Below are 19,263 nucleotides of genomic sequence, written 5' to 3' on the forward strand. Positions count from 1 at the left end.
TCGACGGCATATAGTTGAACAGATGGTCTCTGGCTTGGTGTGTAGGGGAGAGCCGTATCATGTTAACGAGTGCTCGAATTGGACAAAGAGGAGAGTTCTCGATGAGAGGGAGAGGTAGTTCGAGTAAGCGCTGACCGCACTGGATTGTTTTGGTGTGTCTGATCGTGAGGATCGCGGACGTTCCGAGTATGGCAATGTCGTCTCTACGTAGGTATTTGTTGGAATCCGGCAACGTTTGTGTTTGGAGGAGCAACGTCGATTTCCTGGCAAATGTGAAGAATGCGAGGAGGCAGGCGCACCAAAATGTAGCGTTGAATGGTATGGAGAGGTCGAGCTTGGCGTAGATTGCCTGAAGTATGCACGGTGTGATGGGCAGCTTTTGCGCGGGTGGTTTCCCGTGGGTCCGGGTGATGCCTCGTCGAAGAACAGTTAGTAGCCAGTTGTTTTCTAGGGGGTTGGGGTAGCCCGCCTCGGCGTGGAGGAGTCGAATGATATTTAGGTAGCCTGGGATGCTCGAAGGTTTGAGTGTTCTCGCGAGAAAAACTGCGTACCGGCAGACTGTAAGCTGAGTGCACGGCACTGGGCGGAGACCGAAGTAGAGGCAGAACCGGAAGTAGGCCATGCGTTGGGAGTTGTATGTGCGTTTCGTTGACTCTGCATACGCTGCTTGTTTGTATTTTGAGAGGTCGCCGTCCAGTTCCAGGAGTTGGCGTTGGTGTAGAGGCCCTGTAGTAACAGAGAGTAGGAATCATTGGTCATATGATAATGCCAGTTGCGTAATGGGTGCAGTGCACGAGTGTGGAGAATGTCCACGGCCTTGAAGTAATGTTTAACTTCGTGTAAGCGCGATAGTGAGTCCGCAAGATTATCTCTCGTGTTGACGTATCTTGCTGTAATATAGAAATTCGAAAGGGCCGAAAGCCAGAAAAGTTCGCGCAGCCAGGTCATGGCTGTAGTATTGCGGGACGTGCCAGAATTGATCGTATACATCGTGGTAGTATTGTCCGTATATACTACGATGTGGCGCTGGTCCCAGAAGTGATGCCACCGCTTGCAAGCGAGTAGTATTGTGTAGAGTTCTTGCAAGTTGATATGTGCGTCTGCAATTGTGGGGTGGTCCGTGGGCCATCACGTAAACCAGTCTTTCTCATAAACGCCCGCTCCTGCCGTAGAGCACGCGTCGGTGGTGAAGATCTGTTGGGGCAACGGTGTTTCCTCGATGAAGAATGCCGTACCATTGAACGTTTTGCTCAGATTTGCCCACCAGCTGATGTCAGCTTGCGCTTGCTTGTTTAGGCGTATGTGGTGTGATTGACGTGAAACAGAGTTGGTCAAATCGATGAGACGTCGCAGAAATGTGCGACCGCCGCGGATAACTCGTGCCGCCCAGTTGAGTTTGCCGACTAATTGTTGAAGCTCGCGTTTGGTTGCCCGCCGTTTGGGCAGCCAGCATGTAAGGAGATTGCTGAGGTCCTGCAGTTTGCTGCTGTCTAAGGACAATGTCCGGTTGTGCGTATTTATTTCAATGCCGAGGAACGTGAGGCATTGGGTGGGTGCGATCACTTTCTCCCAGTTAATAGTGAAGCCGAGTTGTTGTAGCAGTTGTAGTAACGCTTGGAATGTTTGCTCGCATTCCAGTTTGGAGTCCGCAATTATTAGGAAATCGTCGAGGTACACTATCACCACGTGGTACCCTTTTCTGCGCATCATTCTAGTGATACTCCTGGTAATGCGAGTGAAAATTTCAGGGCTTTTTGGCTGCCCCGAAGGGCAGTCTCGTGTCAACCATGTAGGTCCATGATTGATTCCCTGCGAAGCGGTAACGGAGACCGGTAGCACGCTGAGAGTCTGCGCTTATGGGTACATGGCGTAAGTGGATTTTAAGTCAACTTTGGCTAGAAAGGCGCCCGGTTTGCACGCTGAGACGGCGTTATCTATCATTTTGTATTTGAAGGGAGTGGTCGACGCGTATGAGTTCACGCTTTTATCGACGGGCTGGCTGCAGTCGTGGATGAGTCGAACTTTATTTGAGTCTTTCTTAGGTATGGCGCCTAAGCTGCTAACGATTCGCGGTTGATTAGCGGTAATTCTGTAGTTACCGGCGGCGATTTCGTGGGCGATCTGTCGCTTGACCGCGTCGCAATAAGCCGGATCGGTGCAGGAGGCATAGTTGGAACTTTAGACTTTATGGAGGGGTGTGCCAGGGTCGATGATATTGAAGCCATAGGTAATGCCGTGCAGAAGGAAGTCGCGGTCAATATCGTTCTGTAGTTCATTTTCCCATGTTGTCAGGCAGTCAGTCAGAGGGCTAGCCACCTTATGCTATGCTTGGCTGATGGAGTTGTTGTTCCGGAATGCTTTGTGGCGATACTGTGGGTGGTCTTTGTGACAGCCCTCCTCGATGCACACATGCGCGTAGCGACAGGATGACCGTTGGCAGCCGGTTTGATTTTGGAAGTCGAAACAGATCTCCTTGCCATTGGAGTCGTAATGCCAGCCTTTTGTTGGTTTCTTGGAAACGTTTCCTTTTGTCTGAGTAGTGTGTCTTTTATTGAGATGATATAATGAGAGGTGCAGGTCGACAGAGCCCCATGCGAGTGAGTCCGCCGCTTGCTTTTTTCGATACTCGTGGTCATATCGCAGAACTGATGCGGATGTGAAGGATTGCGCGTAATCGCCGATGTTGATTGTATGGTCGAGGTAGGCTAATGTGTCCTTCGGAGACATACCGCGGTTAATTAATGTCTTTAAGATGCGGGCGTTGGCCGATATCCACTGAGGGAGGGAAACTTGGCCCGGTTTTGGTCTCTGCTTGGATGTTCGCATTATTAGTTTCATGTCCCCGTCGGCCATGAGTTTGGCCTCATCAGTTGCGTCGAGTGAACCGTTTTTGGTGGTAATAAAGTCCGGAATGAGTAACGGTTTATGCTCACCTTTCACAGAACTCTGGTCGTTGGTACGCTTGATGTGCTGGTCTGATATGATGTCCTTGAGCGCGCTGTCGCCTAGCTCTTCGAGAAGGGCGTTCAAGTCGCTATTTTTGGCCAGGGACTTCGTAGTCACCTCTGCTGTCGCCGCCGCACCTGCAGGTTGGTCTGGAATTGCCTGTTGCTGGGGATCCAGAGGAGCTTGGTTTTCGCGTAAGTTGGTCCGTGCGTGGCGGAGCATACTGCGTTGACCGATAGGCAATTCAAGAGCAATGATGTCTTCGTCGCTGAGGCGTTTGAGTACGTCCTTCGATGGGATGGCCTGTGCCGTTAGTATCCTGAATGTGTCTTCCGTAAGGCCTGCTGCCTCGCACCATGCTTGGAAAGTTTGTTCGGTGTCTCCCATTGTTGTAAGTTATGAATGGTTGGTTGGCGGGAACAATAGCTTGTGGACAAAGTACTATGTACGTGCGAACGCTCGAGGGTCAAAGCTAACAATGAATACTCCAGGGTAGCCTCGTTCCCACGATATCCAGCACAGCCTCGAATCCGCCCCATTTAAATTACAATAAAACAAGTATTATTGCACACATCATATGGTCAACAACATAACAACAGATGTAAAATCATAGTCTTAATGTGTGATTGCCATGACATGCACTATCTTGCTTTGCCTGCAAGCAGGAGAAATCAAGAATTTGAGATGTAATAGCTTCTGATGATTGTTCACCACTAGTCATCAAACACTTGATCTTCACCATAAACCTTTGGTAACAGTCAGGATGGTCGCTATGTTCTCTAGTGAAATGTATTGGTATGAGATCACAAGAGCCTTCCATCCTTGTAGGGGACCCTACAGGTTGTGCAAGCCCTTGTGTATGTAATTTTTTTTCAAAACGTTTTGTATTGCTTCACGGCCATCTGTATTAGTAATAAATGCGAATACTTCACATTTTGAATTGGGAAAGTATAAGCTTATGACACAAGTCTGCGTTTTCTTACATCTTTGTCCGTATGTGTTCAGCTCCTTGTGCCTCAATCGTTTTCTCTCAGTTGTATACTTATTTAGAGATATTGTACATTTGTAACCCTGAAAAAGCTATGATTAACAACATGTACATTAATCATGGGATGACTTTACATATGTCAATTACTTTTTATTCATATTTCCTTAAACCTACTGATCTATACATTAATTTTATACTCAATTCTACAAGTGTGCCTACCCGGTCATTTACTTTCAGCTGATAGATAGGTCATCATATGACAAGTGCATGTTTGTCTTTGATAAGCAGTGCAGTGGCTGAAAGACTCACAGGGCTGAGCAGAAATCAAGTTATAAAGGTCATAAAAATAGATGAAGTGGGGATATAGAACAAACAAAAATTCATCCTTTGCAATCCAATATAGAAAAAAGAAACAGATTAAATGATTAGCAAGACAGTTGTATCCACAGCTTTAACAAAAACAAACATATCAAATACACAAATCATGAATAACAATGCATTGAAAGTGATGATAGATGTATCACCAAGACAAGGAAGGCATAGAATTTTTTCCAAATACATCTTCTTAAAACTAATATATATATATATATATATATATATATATATACTATATATATATATATATATATATATATATATATATATATATACAAAGCATATTTCTGAAAATAGACAGCCATCTACAGTCTATATTACTTCATGGAAAAATTACACTATGACCACGTTGACTCGTTTTGAAGTCTACTTTTTAAAGCTGTGCATCTCTTTTAACTTCGTCGCAAACCAATCCACAAATCATTAAATTCAGTGGGTTTTTTTAAGGGCAGTAAACAGGTAAATGTTACAGGAATTCATAACCTAAAAAACACAAACGACCTCTGTCAGACTTCAGGGCAATAATTTTCATCAGCCAGTTTCTCTGGCAGGAAATGTGTAATAGCTCTTTTCTCACCTTGATCTGTCACAATTAGTAAAACCACAAATGTTCCCCTTTCACATATTTTGACCAACTTTGCATGAATAAAAGTTAATATTTTCCAAACTTGTGTCTTATTTTGTTTTGTGCTTTTTGATATTTAAAAGGATGAGTACCTTTAACTTTCCATTTTTTACGCTCCCATATATGCATATGTATATATGCAAATGGGAGGTATTCGTATAAGGTGGCAAAATGGCGTCTGTGTGTATGTTTGTATGTATGTCTGTTAGTCCGTCCACATCAAAAACTCCTAAACCGTAGCACCTACTGTCTTAGTATTTGATGTACAGGTGCACCTAGGGGTGGAGATGTGAATTTGTTCAAATGAACATGTCAGGCCAAAAATATGCAAATGAGGGGGGGGGGGAAGGAAAAATCCTGCAAATGGCTAAAACTTAGTAGGCATTGGTCAGATTTGGTTGAAACTTGGTATGCAGATCTAGATTTCTTTAGATATTCTAAATTATGTGTGCAAAAATTGGGTAAAATTTGCATGTTTGTAGTTTTAGGGTATTTTTTCCGTTTTTAGTCAAAAATCTTGTTCTCTGAAATCGCTCGTCTGATTGCTATGAAACTTAATATTCATGTTCCTCAGAATGACCTGAGTCATCTTGTATAAATTGTATTGATATTGTCATATTTGTAATTTTGGGCAATTTTCCCAATTTTTGATAAAAAAAAATTTAATCCAATAATTGCTGATTTGATAGCTTTGATACATGTATTTGGTATACAGGTATCTAAGATTAATCTCAATATAATGTATTGAAGGTATGTTGAAACTGGCAATTTTTTTATTTTGGGGGCAATTTTGCCTTTCTTGGTCAAAAATTTTTCTCCTAAAACTTCTGATCTGGTAGCTTTGATATCTAGTTTACAGGTTCCTAGGGTTTATGTTAATTAGATATATTTAAAATTAGGATGAAATCTGCAATTTTGTATTTTGGGAGTCAATTGTTCTCATTTTTGGTCAAAATATTTGTTTCTCAAAATTTACCAGTCTGATTGCTTTGATATTTAGTAAACCGGTCCTTAGGGTTTTTGTTAATAAGATATATTGAAATTAAGTTGAAATCCGGAATTTTGAATTTTTGGGGCAACTTTGCGAAACTTTCAGTTTTACTGGGATATCTTTCATTTTGTATTTTTAAGATTTTTACGGGTAACTTTATAACTACTGGAACCAAGAGTATATAATGTGGTGATTTAGTAAGCATTTGATATGGTAAACTGTATTTGGTGTTTAAATGCAGTAAAAAAATCCTGGCAGATTTTGAAAAATTCCAAACAAATGCCAATAAAAAATATCAGCCAGAGAAGGTTTGACAAAAAGAAAAGGTGGGAGAGTGGGGAAAAAATGTACAATGGATCGGATAAAAAAGATAATGTACCTCATCGATCTTCCAGACACCGTCCCTTATCAAATGGTCCACCCCGATGTATTTTTGTGCACAATTAACCATGCAGCGTATTTTAGTTTAAGATGTCAAGTTAGGTAAGGATTTGAAAGGAATAGTCAAGTTCACCACAGTTTAACTTTATCTCTTGTGTCATCATCCTTGTGTAATTGGTTAAGTTTGTAAGTTGTTCCAGATGTGGATGTACCAGCTGTTCTGGAAGAAAACAATGTTTACTTTTCCTGTAGGGTTTCTGAGTTGATGATTGTATGTTGAAATCTCTCCATGTATCTGGTGTATGGGCAAAGTGTAAACATTGGTTGCATGTTATGTATTTCAGTCTATGTCAAATATTGTAAATGAAAAATCAAGAACAGTTTACTGCATGCTTGTAAAAGATAACATTTGTCAATACATAAACTGCCTTGCAGATTGATTGTCTTAAATATTATCACAGAAGTAGAAAAGGAAAAGAAACTAATCAAATTGCTGTAACATATTCACTCTCAGTGCCTGTATAGGCCTATACTTAACTATTTTATCATTACATTCAGCTGTTTGTTATATCTTTATCACTCTCCATGGGCCAAGGCACACTTGGGGTCAATGTCATCACTCTGTGTATGTCAGTCTATCTGTATATGTATGTCCATGTTTCATACAATTGTTGACTTGTATTGATAACTATATGGGAGCGAACAGTGATGTTGTCACTATTTATTCTCTTCTTTTGTTTGTCAGTGTCTGCTATTTTCTTGTTCTACTCCCAAACATGTTGAAATATACAGTATTCAGCTCATCAACTCTTCCATCATGTGTGAATCGCATTATCATTGTTGAAAAGGGAATTCTAGTCTGGACCAGACTTCAAATGGTAAACAATAACAGTGCATGTTACAAGTATAGACACAGTGTTGACAAACTGAATAGTGGGTGTTGAAATTTGCCTCAGCAGGACGCAGAACAAGAACTTGCAATTGCCATATAAGGCCAAGAAAAATAAAAAAGTTTGTTTCTCATCCTAGACATATTGCAAAAATGATGCGGTGACGTGTTTTTTTTGCTTCTTTTTTCAGCTCCGCTGCCAGCGATGCGGAGCTTATCAAAAAGGCTGATTAACTGTTGTCATCTGTTGTCCGTCAACAATTGCCTTCTTCTCTGAAACCGCAAGTCCGATTGCTTTGAAATATTGCTTTGAATTGATATGCAGTTCACTTAGGGTGACCTCACCTAGGTTGTTCAAATCGTAGTGAAATTTGTATTTTTGCTGTTTTTGGTAAAAAATCTGTTAAACCACACGTCCAATTGCTTTGAAATTTAATATGCAGTTTACTTAGGGTGACTTCAGTCAAATTTGTTCAAATCGTGGTGAAATTTGCATATTGTAATTTTTAGGCAAGTTTTGGTAAAAAATTCTTTAAAAACCTTCAAAACTACAGGTGAGATAGCTTTGACATTTGGTACATTGGTCCCTAGGGATGATCTATTTCAGATTTGTTAAGATTGTGCAGAAATATGCAAATTTGTATTTTAAGGCAATTTTTGGTTAACAAATTTGTTCCATCAAAACGGCGTCTGACAGCTTTGATATTTGGTATACAGGTTTGTAGGTATGAGCAAAATGTGATATATTCAAATTATGATCAAATCTGCAATTTTGTTTGGGGCAATTTTTGCCGATTTGGTCAAAAAATGTGTTTCTCCACAACTACTTGTCTGATAGCTTTGAAATTTGGTATACAGTCTAAAGTTGAACTAAATGTGATATATTGAAATTGTAATGAAAGCTGCAATTGAATTGGTTTTTTTTGGGGGGGGGAATTTTGCCATTTTTGGTCAGAAAATTTGATTCTCAAAAAATTACTTGTCATATATCTTTGGTTGACATGTTCTTAGGGATGATCTTAGTGTGATATGTTCAAATTATGACGAAATCTTCCACTGTGTATTTTGCAGCTATTTGTGCCAATTTTTGTCTGGCCACTGAAATGAGCTATCGAAGATTTCCACCTTCTTCATCTACACATGTGTCAAAAATAATTGTTCTTTACATAGCACAGCGAGCTATATCGACCGCTAAGTTGCTTGTTTTATTCGTCATCAAAAGAACTCGCAAAAAACATGAAAACACTTCTTAGTAATACACGCAGAGATAAATGCACAGCAGTGTTGCTTTAGTATTTTTGTATAGCAACAGTACTGCGGTTTGACTTTTAGTGTAGCAATGCACAGTTTTGACAGCGACATAAGTGTACAGTTCTGAATGGAATGTTAGTGTCAGTTAGTTTGTATACAGTTATGTTTTATACACCACTGTGTTATGCACTAACGTCGCGTATTTTTGCGTTTATTATTTTTTTCATTTTATTTCCTCATGAGCAGTAAAAAGGTTGAGGCGGCGAGTCTGAATCGACGCGTGAGGATGAGAAACAAACTGTTTTGTTTTTCTTGGCCTAAGGCAGACATAGTAAAATAAACTCATCAAAAGTTAAACCCACAGTATTTACCCCTTTAGTTTGATGATACCATGAATTCTGGCAGATTTATAGATGCCATTGTAGATTCATTTTTGGGTTGCCTGAATGCTCCTCAAAATAGTTTGTGTACACACACATCAATTATGAATTATGATCTGGCCCTGGAATTCATTACGTTTCCACACAAGGCTCCGTCCTTGTGAATCCAAGGTTCTGTGCTCGACCCGTCTTTGAACTTGGTTCATAGAACCACTCTCTCAGCTTCAGCTTCTCTATACGGGTGATGATGAGCCCAAATATCATATCCAACTCTCTTTCTTTTGTGACATTTGTGTATTGTTTCATGAGTTAGTTTGCAAGCACTTCTTAATTTATCCATTATTTGTCTATCATAAGTTGAATGTGCTCAGCCAAATCTGGCAGCGTGTTAACATATGGTTATAGCTATTCCAAAGTTAATTTTATAATAACATTTTTTTTGTAAATTTTCAGTGAGATGCGTGCTTCTATGGTATGTAAATATGTATTTCACAGGCGTTTTTCATTAGCTCATTCGCAAAAAAGCCTTTTTAACAAATTCCCTTTTTTTAGACAATGTTAAAGTAAACAAAATTACTGTAACAGTAAGTTGTTGGACAACTTTTGACACTTTTGCTTATCTCTGTACTACCGGTAGAGAAGATTTTGAAGGTTTATAAATAAACTCTCAGAGAATGAGAACTGTAATTCTTCTGGTATGAGAATTAAAATATTTTTCTTTTTTTATCAGCATATACTTATATGTCTATACTGTGTTGTTTTGCTATGGCGTTCAGTCTTCGGAAAATGAAGCGACTTATGGTAAGCAAACTTCGACCAGTCATTTGTCCGAGGGAGGGGTTTCAACATTGAGTCAGTCAAATTTGGCATGGGTTTGAAACTTTCACAGTGCAGCTTACGTTGTACTTAGGGATTGGACAGAAAATGCAGGGGAAGGCCGTTATTTGTTCGGGGTGGGCCGTAATTTTTCGCGCAATCAATTTTGAAGGGTCATCAATCACGGCGTCATTAGGGACTCGAGAGAAATTACTGGGGCGATAGCCGGTATTTTTTGAGGCCTGGGTCGCATTTTTTCAAGCAGGCATTTTTGCAGAGTCATGAAATTTCACAGCAAAATTAGGGACTGGAGAGAAATGACTGAGGCGAAAGCCGGTAGTTTTTGGGGTGGGTCGCAATGTTTCGCGCAGGCATTTTGAAGGGTCGTGAAATTTCAAACAGGCCTTTTAGGAGGGTCACCGTTTTTGGACAACTAAAAGAAGACAACATGTGGATGATCTAGTGCTTCGTCCCAAAATATCCAATAATAATACATGGAAGTTTATTGAGTAACCTATTAACATTTTCTCCTACAAAACAAGCTATATCTATACATTTATGGACGATTGATGATTAATATAAATGCACTTGATTAAAATAGGGTAGTTACAATTGCATATGTGTACAAGAAATTTGGTTTACTTTGCTAGGTAGTCAATGTGAGAACTATGAATATTGTTTTCAACACCAAACTTGCTAACTCTTTGCTGTTATAATTGTTTGACAATTGATAAAAATATACCCGATTACAGATGTAAACAACAAGTATGATATTGGAATGTCACAATAATGTTTAAATTCAATTCTCATGACAGTGTAGGGGTAAGCTATTACACATCGTTGAGAAAACTAAGGATATGATAATCGACTTAAGGAGGCAAGAACACAACCCTCTGACAACCATTTTTCACGACCAAGAAGTTGAAATTGTCTCCAAGTATACCACCTTCAACACTCCGTAAGGGAGCGTTTAGTTTTTACGGCCTGGGGGGGGGGGGGGGGGGGGGGGCGGCAAAATTTTGTCGCCGGTGTTCAAAAAAATATAGACCCCCCCCTGCATTTTTTGTTAAAAAAAGATGACCCCCCCCCCCCCTTTGTCAGAGTAAAAAAATTGATGACCCCCTGAAAAAATAACCAATACCCATATGTCAAATTTACCCGCATGGTTTGGATTTGAACTCCGGTACACGGCACACTTTATTCGTGTAGCAGAGATGCCAGTGCACAAACTTCTCAGCCACATCCATTGAAACGTCTGTTAATTAGGACAACTGTAAGGCAATTTTAACTTCATTTCCATAGACAACTCATGTCCATGGAAATTGTATAAAGTAAACTTTATTGGAGTGGTTCGCCAAAGGCAGCCCTCGGTTAAGAGGGTCATGGGCCATTTCGTAAAGTCAACTTTATTCTAGTGGGCCACCAAAGCTGGCCCGCCGGTAAAGAGGGTCGATCATGGCTATTGCATAAAGTAGACTTTACTGGACAGGGCCGCTGAAGGCGCGCAACCATTACCATTATTCAGTGCGTGATCCCAGGGTCCCTCAAAAATGTTTCTAATACAAGCCGCGGCTTCAATTGGGAATTTTACAGTAAGATTGCCGTGGGGTATTACATAAAGTCAATGTATTGTAGTGGGCCGCCGCAGGCGGCCTGCCGGTAAAGAGGGTTGGATCATGGCCATTGCATGAAGTAAACCTAATTGGAGTGGGCCGCCAAAGGCGTCTGCCCGTCAAGAGGGTCATGGGTAATACATTATGTATATTTATTGTAGTGGGCGCCGAAGGCGGCCCGCCAGTAAAGAGGGTCGATCATGGCCATGGCAAAGTGAACTTTATTGTTGGTATTATGTTTTTGAAAATGTGGTGACCCCCCCCCTTTCCTACCAGTGAAAAAGCGATGACCCCCCCCTTTGCGGATTCCAAAATTACGATGACCCCCCCCCCCCCCCGGATTTTGCCGCCCCCCCGGCTGTAAAACTGAACGGTCCCTAACAAATTAAATGGATTGTCTTGAGGAAAGGACATCAATGATTGTATTTTAAAGGAAACTGCGTTTATTCATGGTAGATAGGAAAATCTTCTCCCTTTTTTATGAAACTTACATAGAAAACGTTATTTCATTCTTGTTTTATAATCTGACAGTCAAAAACAGAAGTTCACTTTATAGAAATGTGTCGCTTAGCTCAAATTAATTGGGGTACCTCAGAGAAGTCTGTCATCATTTTATAATCAGCAAGTATTCAGAAAAGCTCACTCGATTGTTTTGTCTAGTAATCATATAGAGTTTGAAATACTTCCCTCAAGTCGGCGTTTCAGATATTGCGGTTGTAGGTCAAACAAGCGCAAGTTTCATTCATTCCCACTGCTGTATGGCTTTTAAATTGTTGGTTAACTGTTTTTTGTGTGTGTTTGTTTTTGTCACCGTTCAGTGTTTACGCACTTTCTGTATGTTTCTTATATTTTTTATGTATTGTATTTTAGTCACACTTTTTTGCCCACGGTTGCGATGAGTAAAGGGCTATTGAATTAAATTAAATTTCCGCTACAAAACATGGTATATAATTGTATTTTTATTAACATGTAGTTCCATATCGACTTTTAGGCTGTAATAAGTTTCTTGACAAACAAGAATAATCGGCTTTCTGTAAATTATAAGTCACACTATAAACAAAAAAGTCCTCACTTAGCCAACATATTCACAAGTCATCGTCGATGACACAGTCCCCACTTGTTAATGGGTTCTTTGACTACAAATCCTCGAAGGGGACAGAGTCCTATTCAGTATTTGCGATACAGACGGGGCGTAATGGCCGAGACTGAGGTTTTAGTACAGTTGTTGTTCAATTGTTGAATTTAACAAGTGATATCTGAAGACAGTATATTGATGGCAAATTATGCAACAGTAATGCCAGTGACAGCCATACAAAACTATCTCAGTGGGATTGGGTGGTTCAACGTGCCACATGCAATCATGTATGAAAGTCGTTTTTTGCTCACGTGTGTATATGTAGTAGCGATGTCTGTCTGTCTGTCTGTCTGTCTGTTGGTCCGATAATTCAAAAACGGCTGATCAGATCAGAATCAAATCTGGTACATAGATTCAATTAGCAAATGGCAAGAACTGATTAGTTTTTGGTGGGTCTGGCTTGCATACTTTTTGCTAATTTGCATAATTAATGATTTTAGAAAAAACGGATACACATTAAAAACAACTGCACACAATTTGATGAGATTTGCTACAAATGTTGATCACATCAAGATATATCAGCAGTGGCAACCATTAAGGGGTTACATGAAAGATAGTTGCTAATTTGCATATTTAATGAACTTTCCTAATTAGGGATATATATCTGATTTGACACGATCAAAATTGACCAAACTTTCTACATGTATTGAAGATACTATGATACAGTATTATTCAAAGTCATTTAGCATTTTCTCTTCAGCCAATTCCTAATTTGCATATTTAATGAACTTTCCTAATTAGGGATATATATCTGAATAGACTTGACCAAAGTTGACAAAACTTGCTACATGTATTGGAGATATTATAATACAACATTATTGAAAATCATGAAGCATTTTTACTTCAGCCAATTCCTAATTTACATATTTAATGAACTTTGCTAATTAGGGATATAAATTGAATTGACTTGACCAAAGTTGACAAAACTTGCTACATGTATTGGAGATACTATGATACAACATTATTGAAAGTCATTTTACAGTTTTACTTCTGTCAATTCTGAATTTGCATATTTAATGAACTTTCCTAATTGGGGATATATATCTAAATTAACTTGATTGTAGTGGTTGAAACTTGCTGTTTACATCAAAGACACTGTGATATAACATTATTGAAAGTCAAAAGACATTTTTACTTCTGCCAATTCCTAATTTGCATATTAAATGAATTTTCATAATTAGGGATATATATCTGATTTGAAACTATCAAAATTGACCAAACTTGCTAAGTACATTAAAGACACTATAATACAATATTATTGAAAGTCATTAAGCATTTTCTCTTCAGCCAATTCCTAATTTGCATATTTAATGAACTTTCCTAATTAGGGATATATATCTAAATTGACTCGACCAAAGTTGACAAAACTTGCTACATGTATTGGAGATACTATGATACAACATTATTGAAAATCATTAAGCATTTTTACTTCAGCCAATTCCTAATTTACATATTTAATGAACTTTGCTAATTAGGGATATATATCTGAATTGACTGGACCAAAGTTGATGAAACTTGCTATATACATTAAAGATACTATGATACAACATTATTGAAAGTCATTAAGCATTTTTCCTTTAGCCAATTCCTAATTTGCATTTAAATGATCTTTTCTAATAAGGGATATATACTGGGATTTACTTGATCAAAGTTGGCAAAACATGCTATGTACATTGATGATTATACCAGGTTAAAACAATACTGAAAGTCATTTCACATTTTCATGTCAGCTAATTATAATTTGCATATCTAATGAGCTTTCACAGTTTGGCATATATGGCTTGAAGGACTTGGCTAAAGGTAATTACACTTGCTATATAAAGTGGTAGTACAATGACAGCAGTTACAGAAGGTATTTTTATTCTAGCTAATACGTATTTGTACACTTCATGATCTTTTAGAGTTAATCGGTGGTGAATATTGTTCATTATGTTGATCATAATACTTGCAATGAAGTTGCAAAACATGTGCCAAAGTTTCAAATTTACACATAACTGCAATAATAATGAAACACGTGAGCATTTTCAGTTCATATCTGGTTAAAATTATGACTACAGTACAAGCAGCGTCAGATAACTTGGCATTGCCACCTACAAGCTCAGCGTCGCTGACAGCGAAGCTAAACAAAAAGTAGCCATACATTTGTGGGACAATAAATTAGCTTAAAGTGTCTGAAAGGAAACCTATGTACCAAACAATTGGTAGAGCCTATGAGTTATGGCTCCTGACATAAGACAAGTCGTTACAAAATGGCCGCCAGGTGACCATATTGGATCATATCATGAAACAAATAGACGTGCATATGTATGACAAAGGTCAATGTCTTTGTACTAACTTTGAATGGTATTTGTTGAAATAAGTCTGAGTTACGGCTCCGGACATGAAAAAATCGTAACATAATGGCAGCCAAACGGTCATATTGCATCACATTCTGAAACTAATTGACGTGCATATGTGTGTCATAGATTAATGTCCTTGTACCAATTTGAATAAAATCGCTTGAGACATGTCTAAGTTATGGCTCAAGAATGAAATACAGCAACAAAGTGTTCGCCATGCGGCCATATTGGATCGTATCCTAAAACAAATCGACGTACATATGTATGACATTGGTCAATATTCTTGTACCTACCCTGAAAGAAATCGGTTCACACATATCTGATAAATGCTTGGTGACGGACGCACAGGCAGACGAACGAACATGGCCAAAACCACCAGTCCCCCAGGACTACGTCTGTGGGAACTAAAAAACTCTACTCGCCAACGTGTTCTTTAAGTATAAGTGTTATGGATCACTTAACTATTGAAAATAGAAAAACCATAACAATCGAGCTGTATAGAAGGTGCCTGCTCTTTGTGCAATGGAATTGTGACTCGCGCAAGGCACTGTGCGTTCCTTTTGATGGGCCCAGTAACCCTGGTTCACTTTCGTGATAATTACGTAAATAGATCACCGTAACAAACAACTTTATACATGTATCTAACAACAAGCTTACGCTGTAATTTTTTCTGGTGTACCGGTAACAATCATGGGAGGAGTTCTCAATGGCAAAAACACCCTTTAAGCGTACAAAAAGTCGAACAGAATTACATGTAATAATACTCCGAAATGTCGACAGTCATTTATAATTATTGTCAAAATTTCAATGTTTGCTTTCATGTTCGTGGCACATGAACAGTCTTACCATAAACAAACGAACGAACTCATTGAAAATTTGTATGCACAGGGACCAACATCGCGACACCTTTCATCGTTCATGGTCCCGTATGGTGTTTCCGTGTTGTCTACACTGCCGAAGACTACGGTTCTGTTCGACTGCATCATGACAGAACTGCTATGCTACAAGTTTCATGTTGACGAGTTTTAATATCGAGGTTGTGAATTTTATAATAATAATAATAATAATAATAATAATAATAATAATAATAATAATAATAATATAATAATAATAATAATAATAATAATAATAATATTTGGTTCTTATATAGCGCACATATCCACAAGTAGATGTGATCAAGGCGCTTTACAATTATTATTACCCCTGGTCACTGGACCTAATATGATACCACTCAACTCCCTGGGGAGCAGACAACAGCTCACATGTGCAGCCAATAAGCGCAGCAGAGCTAAACGCACACATAACAACCTCTGTCCTACCAGGTACCCATCACTCCTGGGTGGGGAGAAGCAATGAGGAATAAAGTGCCTTGCCCAAGGACACAACACCACAGCCATGCCGGGGCTCGAACTCACCATCCTTTGATCGTGAGTCCACTGCTCTAGCCACTGGCCCATGATGCAAGGTGTCGCGATGTTGGTCCCTGTGCATACAAATTTTCAATGAGTTCGTTCGTTTGTTTATCGAGTATGAGTCACTGTAAGCAGATGTGTCCGCATTTTCTCTCGTTGCTACGTAACTCGTCCCTATTTTTACGAAAGAGTGACGTCAGAGAATAATTTTGTCGGGACTTTTTCTACGGATAGTCTTTGAAAATGTGCCTGGGCATGTATACAGTCAGTGGCGTCAGTAGCTCTTAACAAAGGGGAGTGATTAGAAGTCGCAAAAAGATCGGAGGGGGTCGATGGAAAAATTATGGAACAGGAGTAGGAGGTTACTAGTGTAAAAATTAACATTGAAACGAAATGGAGCGTGATTTTGTGTCGTGTAAATCATATTTTATGGGGTTGCTAGTGGGCGGGGCGGGACTCAATTTGCTTACACTAGCTCTGCACCGACTTTGTCTTCTGGCTGACCCCAGGCCCTCACCCCTGCAACCTGCTCTTCATATACAAAAAAGACCAAGCACGTGCATCTTTCACGGGTTACAATAATTGTGAATAAAAGTCGATCCCCTTGATAGATATCACCTTGGTGACAAGCAGTGCTCAAGCCAAACATAAAGTTAGCACACGCCGTTAGCGAGACTCAGTAGATCTCAACTTTGATACGGGACGCTCGGCACCAAGCTAAATCCTGAACTCTAGTAATTTGGAATAGAACAAAAAAGCACAGTCTCTTTCTTCCATAAAACGTTGGTAAGTATACTTGTTCATTAAGATTTATACTCCAAATAGTATGTTAAACACCATAATTCTGTGAAGACTAGCGCAGTTTACATCAAGTCAAGTTCTAATGAAACAGATCTACGACGGATTCGTTAACCAGAGCTTTTTAATTGGTTATAGTTACTTAACATAAACCCATAAAGTTTATAAAATATATATCATTCGAGCATGACAGTACTAAATCCAACATTTTCGATAAATGTGTTTAGAGCGTAAGCTGTACACATTTGCAAAAGACAGACGGTTATTTCAGCTCGAAACTTTCCAACCGCACAGCGAACACTCTGAAAAAAATTACGACAGATTTTATACCAAGTCACGTGTGTTTTCCAATCGGAAAGATACATGTAGGCCATCAAGCTCTTACTATGAATACAAGCGCTCTCACACAATTACTCGCATAAACGTTGGCCACATTACTTCCAAATAGTGAGGAAATGCCCTCCTGCACAGTCCCGTATGGTGTTTCCGTGTTGTCTACACTGCCGAAGACTACGGTTCTGTTCGACTGCATCATGACAGAACTGCTATGCTACAAGTTCATGTTGACGAGTTTTAATATCGAGGTTGTGAATTTTATAATAATAATAATAATTAATAAAGTATTATATAGAAATAATAACACGAATAATAATAGGTTTAATTTCCGTGAAAATTTCACCATATGGGTATCTGGGGTCGAAAAGACCAAATATGATATCGATTTCACTCCTCCATGTTTCCATGGTAACCATTTAGGTGTTGAAAATTTCAGTTTTTCTAATATCCTTGAAAAGTTACTTTGATTGATATGAAAATTATCTAGTGGGGAAGTTCGGGTCAGAGAACACAAATGTCAGACTTACTTTAATGTTTCGAGTTGCCATAGTAACTATTTTGGGATTGAAAATGTTACTTTTTCCCTAATTCCTATTAAAGAACTATTAATTGATGTAAAAAATTGATAATAAGGGGTTTTCTGGTTAGCACACAAAGAAAATCACACTCATTTTAATGTGAGATGTTTCCATGGCAACCATTCAGGAGTAACAACATTTTTTTTTCAGAAGTCCCACAGCTTCAATGAATGTTTTTTAGATTTCTATATAATACTTATAGCCCTAAACTTGTAATAATAATAATAATAATAATAATAATAATAATAATAATAATAATAATAATAATAATAATAATAATAATAATAATAATAATAATAATAATAATAATAATAATAATAATAATAATAATAATAATAATATTTGGTTCTTATATAGCGCACATATCCACAAGTAGATGTGATCAAGGCGCTTTACAATTATTATTACCCCTGGTCACTGGACCTAATATGATACCACTCAACTCCCTGGGGAGCAGACAACAGCTCACATGTGCAGCCAATAAGCGCAGCAGAGCTAAACGCACACATAACAACCTCTGTCCTACCAGGTACCCATCACTCCTGGGTGGGGAGAAGCAATGAGGAATAAAGTGCCTTGCCCAAGGACACAACACCACAGCCATGCCGGGGCTCGAACTCACCATCCTTTGATCGTGAGTCCACTGCTCTAGCCACTGGCCCATGATGCAAGGTGTCGCGATGTTGGTCCCTGTGCATACAAATTTTCAATGAGTTCGTTCGTTTGTTTATCGAGTATGAGTCACTGTAAGCAGATGTGTCCGCATTTTCTCTCGTTGCTACGTAACTCGTCCCTATTTTTACGAAAGAGTGACGTCAGAGAATAATTTTGTCGGGACTTTTTCTACGGATAGTCTTTGAAAATGTGCCTGGGCATGTATACAGTCAGTGGCGTCAGTAGCTCTTAACAAAGGGAGTGATTAGAAGTCGCAAAAAGATCGGAGGGGGTCGATGGAAAAATTATGGAACAGGAGTAGGAGGTTACTAGTGTAAAAATTAACAATTGAAACGAAATGGAGCGTGATTTTGTGTCGTGTAAATCATATTTTATGGGGTTGCTAGTGGGCGGGGGCGGGACTCAATTTGCTTACACTAGCTCTGCACCGACTTTGTCTTCTGGCTGACCCCAGGCCCTCACCCCTGCAACCTGCTCTTCATATACAAAAAAGACCAAGCACGTGCATCTTTCACGGGTTACAATAATTGTGAATAAAAGTCGATCCCCTTGATAGATATCACCTTGGTGACAAGCAGTGCTCAAGCCAAACATAAAGTTAGCACACGCCGTTAGCGAGACTCAGTAGATCTCAACTTTGATACGGGACGCTCGGCACCAAGCTAAATCCTGAACTCTAGTAATTTGGAATAGAACAAAAAAGCACAGTCTCTTTCTTCCATAAAACGTTGGTAA

General features: G+C 39.1%; 1 protein-coding gene across 1 annotated transcript; it reads right to left on the minus strand.

Annotated features, from left to right (window-relative positions):
• Positions 1 to 1,128: 1,128 nt before the first annotated feature.
• LOC139133610 (uncharacterized) lies at positions 1,129 to 1,707 on the minus strand. The gene has a single exon (XM_070700350.1). It carries the CDS (start codon positions 1,705 to 1,707, stop codon positions 1,129 to 1,131), a length of 579 nt encoding a protein of 192 aa, XP_070556451.1.
• Positions 1,708 to 19,263: the final 17,556 nt, after the last annotated feature.

This window comes from Ptychodera flava, chromosome 5 (assembly GCF_041260155.1).
Source record: "Ptychodera flava strain L36383 chromosome 5, AS_Pfla_20210202, whole genome shotgun sequence".
NCBI classification, from domain to species: Eukaryota; Metazoa; Hemichordata; class Enteropneusta; family Ptychoderidae; genus Ptychodera; species Ptychodera flava.

Excerpts from the sequence above, each read along its gene's own strand:
- LOC139133610 (XM_070700350.1), bottom strand. The coding sequence starts at position 1,707 with ATGCGCAGAAAAGGGTACCACGTGGTGATAGTGTACCTCGACGATTTC.